Here is an 11393-nt window from a genome sequence, read left to right on the forward strand (position 1 = left end):
GCAAAAAATACAGCATGGAAAAATCTTAAATAATGTTGAACCAAACAAACACAAAATGAGGAACATTCTATTTAAAAAGGAGTAGGGAAATGCATGTATTACAAAAGTTATTATTATATAAAAAAGGAAGAAAGGGTGAGGAATTCTCCAGGATTAGAGGAAACTAAAGACATGACAATTAAATGCAATAATTGATCCTAAACCGGGTCCTACACTAAAGAGAAACCTTCACTGAAAGGGGAAAATTCCTATAAAAGGTTATTTAATAAAATTGCATTATGGGCAGTAGATTGTACTGTATCAATATAAATTTATATATTGATCACTATACTATGGTGACATAAGAGAATATCCTTATTCTTAGGAAATATACACTAAAGTGTTTATGGATAAAGTTCCATGATGTATATAACTTACTCTCAAATGGTTCAGAAAAATTATGTATATATGAGGAGAAAGAGCACACATAAATAATAAACCAAATGAGGTAAAATGTAAGCGGTAGGTAAATCTGGACAAAAGGTAAATGGGAGTTCTTTGCACAAATTTATTTTTGTAATTTAAAAAAAATTTTTAATTGTTTCCAAATAAAGTTTCTAATGATATACAATTAATCAAAATAAGCCAGATTGAACAGAATGCCTTCTAAGTGATTCCATTTATACGAAGCTGCACACCGGGCAAAATTAAACTATATTCTTTAAGCCTGCATAATTAGGTAGTAAAACTATAAAGATAAGCAAGGAAATAAATACTATAACAGGTATGGAGGTAGCATAATCCCATAATAGGATACCACAATAGGGTAGTGGTTATCTCTGGCAGGGAGGGAAGATACTACTTAGGGTAGGAACCTGCTGGCGATTTTGGAGTGCTAGTAACATTCTATCTCGCATCCTGAGTGAAGAGTGAGTGAATATTTGCTTTATAGTTACTACGCAGAATATTTACATTTTATGAGTTTCTCTGTGCATGTTTTCTCAAGGAAGAAAGGAAGAAAAAGAGGGAGGGGGAGAGGAGAGGAAAGAGAGTTAGGAGAGAGATGAGAGGGAGTAAGAGAGGAAAGATACCAACGCACAATTTATTATCTTGCCTTTATACTCTTATTGATGAGTGATTTGCACTACTCTAGTCATCCTTGTTAAAATAAGAAGAAAATAGCTACTTAATCTTATTTTAGAGCAGAAGCCCACTATTGCTTCCAGGTTCCTGACTTAGCACAAGCCTGAGCTTTAGAGCTGTCATGTATCAGGTATAACTAGATGTGGTCCAGGTAACTACAGAAAGAGGTAATTGACAGAAGCAAGATCTGTAAGGTCCAGTTGCAGACTTGGAGAACACCCAGGGCAACAGGTAGACAGCAGTGTCAATAGGATAAGAGAAGAAACCAACAATAACCATTGTCAGCCCTCCTACATCTTAACCCTTTTAATCCTCTCCCAGTGACATACCACTTGGCATATAAGTGAAGGAGCATTTTATGGCTGCATAGGCTGAGAACCCATCCATGAGGCTGTGTAATCACCTGCTAGCCTCAGCTCTACCCCTGTCTCCCATACCCGCAGGCTCTGAACAAATGATGCGTGTCAGTACCTGAAGCAGGCTGTCCTGTTTTCTGCATCTACTTCACAAGAGGCCCCTTCCCCACGCCTTGCCTAACCACTGCACATCCTTCAGGTCTCAGCTGAAAGTTTACTTCTTGGAGAAGCCTCTTTTAATTCCCCAATCTAAATCGAGTCTCCTTGTAATACTCTCTCATGGCATTCCATCCTTTTCCTTCATAGCATTTATCATACTTTACAATTATATATGCATTTGTGAAACTATTTACTTTCCCACCAGCTTGGAGTTCCTGAGAGCAGTATAATATCTATTTGATACCAGCTGTTTTCCCAGTTTCTAGCACCGTATCGGGAACATAGCACTCAAATGTATTTGCTTATTCACGAATGAATGAATGATTTGTCAACCAGCCCCTCTAAAACTTTCTACTCTCTCTCCCAACCGGTAGAAACATGACAGAAAAATTGGTTAAATAAATCATCACATATAGAAAACAAACTAGTGGTTACCAGCGGGAAGAAGGAAGGGGGAGGGGCAAGATATTGGTATGGAATTAAGAGACGCAAACTACTATGTATAAAATAGATAAGCAACAAGGATATATTGAACAGCATGGGGAAATATAGCCATCATTCTGTAATAACTTTAAATGGAGCATAACCTAAAAAATATTGAATCACTCTGATATATACCTGAAACTAATATATTATAAATCAAATATACTTAAATTTAAAAAATAATAATATCATCATAAACCCTCCCATAACCATAAAAGATTTTCTATAACATTGGCAGATTCAAAGGAGATCATGTCTGTGAAAGTACTTTATATATAGACATCATTTATTTTTTTCTGAATGTTTGCAGTTCCGTATAGGAGACTGACTCATTTTTCCATCTCTTGGTAATGCCTATCATGAATCCAAACACATACTGGATGCACAACTAATCCTTGTCATATGCGTGAAAATCTGGTTTCATAAAGTGATTACACTTTTAAAGAATATTTTAATACATCTGTGAACAAAAAAAGCAGTTATATAGAGAAAGTGAAGCAGGGAAAATACCTAAACAAAACATAGTTCACTAATTGTTCCCCTTTAAGAATTACTAAAGAACATACATCTCCAGCTGTTAAATGCCATTATTAGAGGAAATAGCAAGGACAGCGAGAAGTAACTAGTCTTAGATTCAGGAGACCAGGGTTTAACTGATGACTAAGTTCCTTTTCACCTAACCTCCCAACTTTTGATTTCCTCACTGTGAGTTGAGGCCACTGGAGTTGATTTCTTTGGTTCATTATTTAGCTGTTAGAAAGCTTTGTGAGATCAATACATTCTTCAAAGTTTGTTAAAATATAAGATTAAAATATTCTCACCAAGAATTGGCTTTCCTTTTAAAAAGATTAAAGTTAAGAATCATTTCTTCGATGTTTGGATGAGAAATCTCCCACTGTCCATGAGAAGTTTATGTTCACTCTTAGAAGAATTCTACAGAAAATTTTCTAATGATTTTGCAAAATTGGATATACAGGACTTGTCACTGGGGCAAACTGATACAGCATTAACTTACAGGTTAACTTACAATTCAGGCATCAGTCTTGTGACACTGACATACACACATAAAGGAATTCAACTGTACAATAACAACATATAGAAGAAACTGGACTGTTTCTGAAAACAGCTGTCTGACTGGCTCAGCATACAGAACTAATTGAAGAAAGAGGTTCAAAAAACCAAGTGAGGGATTATATTTTAATTTGTGCAAATGCATATAGAAACCATGAAATTAATCTGTTCTGCATTTGGGTGGTGCCTAACTCCCTAAAATTTTAAGTAATATATGACCAACATTTCTTTAAACTATACAAATACAACAACAGCTGGATTATAATGTTCTGTTTACTGACTAGTTTTGGAAATATTTCCTGCCTTAAGTTTAAAGTAATAATTATGGATTTTTTTTAAGATACAATCTACCCTAAGTTTGTTTTCTACATCTGTAACTCTATTTCTGTTTTGTAGAGAAGTTCAATTGTCCCCCCCCCTTTTTTTTAGATTCCACATATAAGTGATATCATAAGATAGTTGTCTCTCTCTGTCTGACTTACTTCACTCAGTATGAAAATCTCTAGGTCCATCCATGTTGCTGCAAATGACATTATTTTGTTCTTTTTTTATGGCTGAATAATATTCCATTGTATATAGGTACCACATCTTCTTTATCCATTCCTCTAATAAGAAAAAAAAAAGATACAATCTACCCTACAAGAAAGGGTGACATATTTGTTCTGGTCCTAAAAATATCCCCATGTGCAGTCAAGCCAAACGGTAGAGTGCTAGTTAACAACTATACTCCAATAAAAATTAATTTTAAAAAACATTTTTGACCTTCCATTTTTATTGTGAGGGGCGGCTGTCCTCTGTTTCCTTGAAGCACACTCATTAGGGACCCTAGAAACCAATATGTTTTACACAGGAATGGTCCTCTTGGGCACCATTTAATAGAGGAACATCTCATTAAGGTCTTATACTTGTGAGTTTCTAATGTGGAGCACTCAGAGGTTGATAAGAAACCTTTAGCCAATGAGATGTGATTCAGAATCCAAAATGAGAAAGAAAAAATTTTTGCAGAGACCTGGTGTGTCTACAATTGTTTGTCTGCCCAAGGCTGATCCACCGAATTTGAGCTGTTCTTCCCTCCTATATACTCACCCCACACTCATTCCAAAACTCAGAACCCAGGGGGCCAAATCCCACCACGCCTGAAAGAAATTGAGTCCCAGGACGTTTGCCAGCATAAAGCCTTGGTCCAAGTGTTGCCCTTCTGCAAGCCTAATTCTTAATAAATGTCCCTTTAACACTTGTAATTTGTAAAACATTGGGCTAGACATGAGGCTTGAGGAATAGGCAAACGTCTGTGTGTGTGTGTGTCTGTGTGTGTGTGTGTGTGTGTGTGTGTGTGTGTCTTAGTTCCTTGACCACTGCTGGTTCACACAATTAAACTTTAAAAAACCTATTTTTTAGAAGTAAAACATATATTGTCTGATTTGAATCATTTAAGAGATGTTTTCAAGATTCAATGTGAAAGGTCAAAAAGGCAGATGAAAAAGATTCCACCTGAAAAAGAAAAATCATACTCTTCTTAAAAGAATTCCAAAATACATTAGCCCCTAGTTACAGCACAGCCAGGGATTTCAAAGATTCAGATGCACTGCGGGCCAAACCATGTTCACCTAGTGGACTGTCGCTATAGAGTGATTGTCTCCTGTCGTCTCACGGCCACAAATCTCATCTCCCAACTCCGGTATTTTAAAGGCGGTTCCAAGGGGCACCATCCTTTAAAAAGCAGTGTGTCTAGTGGCCAAGTATTGAGGTCAGCCCTCTAGAATGACACTCTGTGTCACCACGGGAGCTTGCTTAATCTCACAGTGTCTCAGTTTTCCAATGGATAAAGTGACTATTATAATAACCACTTTATTCTCTCAGGGACACTGTAAAGACAGTTTTAAATTCTCATAGCAAGACTTATCATTATGCCAAATGAGGCATGTTCTGATTTGAGTCATATCTTTTCCTTTTTTTTAAGTTTTTAAATGTTTATTTATTTATTTATTTTTGGCTGCATTGGGTCTTCGTTGCTGTGCACGGGCTTTCTCTAGTTACGGCGAGCGGGGGCTACTCTTCATTTCGGTGAACGGGGCTTCTCACTGCGGTGGCTTCTCTTGTTGTGGAGCACGTGCTCTAGGTGCACGGGCTTCAGTAGTTGTGGCTCACGGGCTCTAGAGTGCAGGCTCAGTAGTTGTGGCACATGGGCTTAGTTGCTCCGCAGCATGTGGGATCTTCCCGGACCAGGGCTCGAACCCGTGTCTCCTGCATTGGCAGGCAGGTTCTTTACCTGTGCCACCAGGGAAACCCAGTCATATCTTTTCCAAATATATAAACACGCGGTCCATTTATCAGCTAATAATAATAATAGCTTAATAATAACAACAAGCCTCTAATATGTCAAGCAATAAACTAGGTATTTTTAGACACCATTTTATTTAATCCTCACAACCCTTCTAGTTAAAGTCAGTATCATTACTACCCATTTTTTACATGCGAGGAATCTGAGATTGGAAGATATCAAGAGACTTTCCCAAGACCATACAACTAATCATGGTGTAAACAGAATGCAAACCCAGGTCTGTCTATAGGATTCAAATTATAGTGTTATTTCCACTAGGTCAGAATTATTATTTCCAATAAAATTATAATTTCTGAAGCACTTCTATAAAAGTTCCAAAAGATAAAAATTACTGGGTTATCATGATATTTATGATCAAAAATAATAAAATCAGTAGTATATTTGGTATATGTGGCTAAGTCCATATAGTCAATAATTACGAAGTACCAAAAAAAAGCTGATTAAGCTCATCAAATAAATCAATTCAGTCAGGCAAATTTGACACTTTTATTAAGAAAATCAGTCAAATTGTTTATGCTTTTTATCGAATTTTTTATTTCCCTGTGAGTTACACGAGTGGGTAGAATATACTCACAAACAGGGTAAGATCTTTTCTGTTCTCAAAGGCAGTCATATAATGGGGTGGCATGGGGTCAGGGGAAGGTCTGGAGACTATTTTTAGCATTTCAAAGAGTCTAACAGATATCAAATATGTCTACTAGATAAGGCAGAACAGGCTAACTAAGTAATCACATTCCTAAGTTTTTGACCAAAATTACTTCAGCTCAATGCAATAATACTCATGATCTCATCCTGATCAGAAAGACTGATTGGGAGTTGCATGTGTCTTTGGTTAATAAAAAAGTGTCAGAAAACATAATGATTACTTAACGTCATAAAGGTATATGTGCCAAGATGTTTATGCTTATTACAGTACTATAGTTATGGTATCGAAAGGGGTGGGAGCTGGAAACTAGATGCTCAACCATAAAGGAATAACTAAGTAAACTATAGCTTATTCATACAACAGAATACTATGTAACTATAAATAGGCCAGGCCAGGCATCACTTCAAGAAATGTTATAGAAAAAAATACAGAAAAACATAGAATAAAATAAGCAGGTCAGAGAACAGCACTTATTACATGGATACTACATGACTTATGTTCTCACTTAGATTAAGAAGATATGGATAGAGATATGTATTACATGGATAGCGATATGCATATTCTCTATGTACTCAACACATTAATAGAAAAGTGTAAAATTGCTTTAATAGAAAAGGAAGTGGAGAGAAGTAACCTGAACTGGTAACAGCAGTAATTTCCAGGAAGGGGAAGAAAATAGCGACAGATAAACAGGGTCTTTCACTTTCTACTCTAAACCTTTATATGCCTTGAATTTGGACAATGAGCGTCAATTGTGTTGTAATTTTTTTTAATTCATTAATAAACGCAAGGGGATCCTTTTGTTTGGTAAACCTTTCCAAACAAGGACTCCATATGGAAACAAAAAAGAAAATGAGTCCATGGTAGTGAAAACTAGATGACCTGCTAGTGCAGAAATACCCTTCCAGTGCACACACGTAAAACACACAGCCACTCTAGCAGGGAGAGATCAGGAGTGAAGCATTTATAAAGAAAGCTCTGTTTCCCATTGCCAGAAATCTCATTGCCATGCAATGACTCTTCTCTGCAACCTTGAAAATACTGCAAGCTGGTAGCTAAGCATAGTAAACAAGGGGGACGACCAACACGAAGACACTTCAGGATCGCTGGCACCTTCCCGAGACTTGTCCTGCTCCCAACTGGACACGGGTGTGCCTGAGAGGGAAGCTGCCGTGTAAGCCCACCCTGTGAGAGGCAGGACCAGCCTCGCCGTTCCCCCCAAAGTAAATATGCACCGGACCTGCTCCATCAGCCGTGACAACGAGGGACTTGCCATCTGCCCAGCTCCAGCTCTGGCACAACAGCTCAGCCCATAATAAGAGACTTGGTGTGCGCCAGGAGTACCCCTAAAGCTCTGCTAAACATTGAGACTCTCTAAAAGATAAGAAACAGACTTCACAAGGCCTTGGAAATATGCACTTCTTAGGATATTCCAGTGTGACTATTTCAGAGTGAGTTCAAAGTAGGTCTCGACTGCACTGAGACTGATCAGGAGAAAAGAGGGGGGCTTATCAGGACCTCTTCTCACACCTGTTTCACATTCAATCCAAATCTTTTATTCCAAGTTTCTTAGTTTGCCTCAGACGGGCCTAACCACCACGTACTTTTGTGCTCTCTCGGCCTAGACTTTGCCAGGAACCAAACAAGTATGAGTCTCTGCCAACGCCAAGGTATTCGGTGGAAGGGGCAGACACCATCAGATAAAGGCCATGGAGGGCGTGGGGAGAGACGAATTGAGTAAGGAGGAAAGACGAGAACTTGCAGCCCAACTTCTGGACAGTTTTGCTGAGAGCCACCCCTCCCTGCTTGTGGTTAGGATGCTATGGGATGGGAGATGGTCTCTTCCCCCTCTCTGGTAAGGCTGCAGTAATGAGGCCAGAGACGTTGATTGTTACAGGGAGCAGGTAAGCCTGTGTAGCAATTAAAGAGCCAGACTTGCCAAGGTCAGCGCAAGCAGCTGTGGTCCGAGCCAAAGGAGACAGCTGTCAAGTGGGGCTCTTCCAAGTGACAGGAGGAAAACCGAAACAAAACCTGCAAGAAAGAAAGAATGAAGGAGGGTGGAGCATCTTAAAAGGTATAAACCCAAAGACTTCTCAGGTCCTTATTTGTACTGTCAGCGGTGCCTCTTCAGCATCTTCACCTTCAATACCATGAAAGAGCCTTTTACAAGATTTGAACAAGGCACAGAGGGAGCCCTGCCCGGGCAGGAGCGTGTGTGCCCCTCCTCCCACGCTTGTCTCTGACCCCAGCTCCACCTCCGGGACAGGTGAGCAAGCGCTGACTCTCCAACGATGACCAGAGTTTGGAACTGAGCAGGAGAACACGCTCTCCAGAGCTGGTTCAGCTCAACGAAGGGGAGCCTCAGATGATCTCAGAAAGGGGGAGAAAATGACTATGGTGGCTCACCAGTCCTCTTCTTGGATCTGCATCAATGAGAGGACATGCATTACCAGGGAACAACTTAACTCTTTATTGAAGACCTATAGCATCTTTTATAGGAACCAGAAAAATCTGCATATTTTATATGGACAGACTGACGATGGTAAACTAATTGTTGAAGGAACGCTGGACATTTTCTGGGGAGTAAAGCAGACTATACAACTGAAAATACAAGATGAGAAGCAAATCCCTTCTTTCACTGCGCTGAAGTCACCAGATGTCTTTTCCAAAAGGCGAATGACACGCTGGGGAGAATTTGATGATCTTTACCGTATTAGTGATTTGGACAAGACTCAGATTCCGGTGTCTGGAGCAACAGATTCCCAGAAAGATTATTTATCTTATCACAGTAGCACTCTGAAGCTTCATGCAGATGAAGAACCTGAATCCCCATTGAACCATGAGTGAAGCAACCCTGGTGAGAAAAAGGATGAAGCCACCAATGATGGACAGAAAGGACAGACAGAAGCATAGGGCCTCTATTAACAGACACTTTTATAACCATGAAACATCAATTTTCACTCCAGCCTTTGGATCAGAAACTAAGGTCAGAATAAACAGTAATATGAGAACTGAAGAAGTAATAAAGCAAATTCTCCAAAAATTTAAGATTGAAAATAGTGCCCAGGATTTTGCACTTTACATGATTTTTGCAACAGGAGAGCAGAGACGGCTAAAGAAAACGGACATTCCGCTACTGCATAGACTCCTATGGGTACCATCCAAAAAGAATGCTCGCATTTTCCTCATGGATAAAGATGCAGAAGAAATTAGCAGTGATGTGACTCGGTATATTAACTTTCATTTTTCTCTCCTGGAATCCATCCTTCAAAGATTAAATGAAGAAGAGAAAAGAGAGATTCAAAGAACAATAACAAAATTCAGGACAGAAAAGGCTATCATACTGAAATGTCTTCGAAGTAAACAGGAAATAGAAAATTTATGATTAAAAAGTTGCCAACAAAAAAGTAGCAAGTACATGCAAGCACAGAGTTCTACTAGATGCAAAAAAATTCAAATAAATTATTCAAGTGAGATGTTAACATCACTACCGTGGTAGTTTTAATATATATGTATGAAGTCTTTGATACTCCTCCTCTCAAGATATGGAGCCTAATCTTCCTCACCTTGCCAATGGGCTGGACTTAGTAACTCACTTCTAAGGAACAGGGGAAAGCAGAAGTGCCAGGGTGTGGCTTTGGAGACGAGGTCATAAAAGTCACTGTGGTGTCCTCCTTGCTTGTTCTCTTGGATTGCTGGCTCTGGGGGGGGAGCCAACTGCCACATCCAGAGTAGCCCTAGGGAAAGGCCTATATAACAGGAACTGAGACCTTCTTGCAAAAGCCCAAAAGCCAACAAGGAGCTGAGGCACCCTGTCCACAGCCCACAGCCCTGGGAGTGCGCCATCGGCCAGCCCCAGTCGAGCCTTCAATGAATGCAGCCCTGGCAAAGAGCTTGACTAAGACCTCATGAGACACCTGAGCCAAAACTCCCAGCTAAACCACTCCTGGATTCCTGATCCTCAGAAAATGTGTGAGGTACGAAATGTTTGTTGTAGTACGCTGCTCCGTTTTAGGATAATTTGTTACATCACAATAGAGAAAGAAGTCCATTTTTAGTTCATTTAAAGGTTTTAATTTCAACTTACTTTTTTGAGTGAGTTCCTCCTGTTGTATGTTCTCTTTAGGTCTTTCAAAGTGAGCTGAAGAAGCAAAATGAATGGACAAATTATGTTTCTTTTTTTCCTCTAGAATGGACTCCTGACTGTAGTTGATTCTTATTTTCATTTGCAGAGCAGAGACGGCTAAAGAAAACAGACATTCCGCTACTGCATAGACTCCTATGGGTACCATCCAAAAAGAATGCTCGCATTTTCCTCATGGATAAAGATGCAGAAGAAATTAGCAGTGATGTGACTCGGTATATTAACTTTCATTTTTCTCTCCTGGAATCCATCCTTCAAAGATTAAATGAAGAAGAGAAAAGAGAGATTCAAAGAACAATAACAAAATTCAGGACAGAAAAGGCTATCATACTGAAATGTCTTCGAAGTAAACAGGAAATAGAAAATTTATGATTAAAAAGTTGCCAACAAAAAAGTAGCAAGTACGTGCAAGCACAGAGTTCTACTAGATGCAAAAAAAGTTCAAATAAATTATTCAAGTGAGATGTTAACCTCACTACCGTGGTAGTTTTAAAATATATGTATGAAGTCTTTGATACTCCTCCTCTCAAGATATGGAGCCTAATCTTCCTCACCTTGCCAATGGGCTGGACTTAGTAACTCACTTCTAAGGAACAGGGGAAAGCAGAAGTGCCAGGGTGTGGCTTTGGAGACGAGGTCATAAAAGTCACTGTGGTGTCCTCCTTGCTTGTTCTCTTGGATTGCTGGCTCTGGGGGGGGAGCCAACTGCCACATCCAGAGTAGCCCTAGGGAAAGGCCTATATAACAGGAACTGAGACCTTCTTGCAAAAGCCCAAAAGCCAACAAGGAGCTGAGGCACCCTGTCCACAGCCCACAGCCCTGGGAGTGCGCCATCGGCCAGCCCCAGTCGAGCCTTCAATGAATGCAGCCCTGGCAAAGAGCTTGACTAAGACCTCATGAGACACCTGAGCCAAAACTCCCAGCTAAACCACTCCTGGATTCCTGATCCTCAGAAAATGTGTGAGGTACGAAATGTTTGTTGTAGTACGCTGCTCCGTTTTAGGATAATTTGTTACATCACAATAGATAACTGATATAATTTCTGAGACAAAAATCTGTTCACTTCAGAGT

The 11393-nt window shown here is 39.5% G+C and overlaps 1 protein-coding gene across 1 annotated transcript; it reads left to right on the forward strand.

The window, feature by feature from the left end:
* Positions 1-8566: 8566 nt before the first annotated feature.
* LOC102990349 (ras association domain-containing protein 6-like) lies at positions 8567-9563 on the forward strand. Its single transcript, XM_055079431.1, is given in 3 exon segments — positions 8567-9012; positions 9014-9123; positions 9226-9563. Coding segments are annotated over 3 exon segments (894 nt in total).
* Positions 9564-11393: the final 1830 nt, after the last annotated feature.

This window comes from Physeter macrocephalus, chromosome 2, assembly GCF_002837175.3.
Source record: "Physeter macrocephalus isolate SW-GA chromosome 2, ASM283717v5, whole genome shotgun sequence".
Classification (NCBI taxonomy): Eukaryota; Metazoa; Chordata; class Mammalia; order Artiodactyla; family Physeteridae; genus Physeter; species Physeter macrocephalus.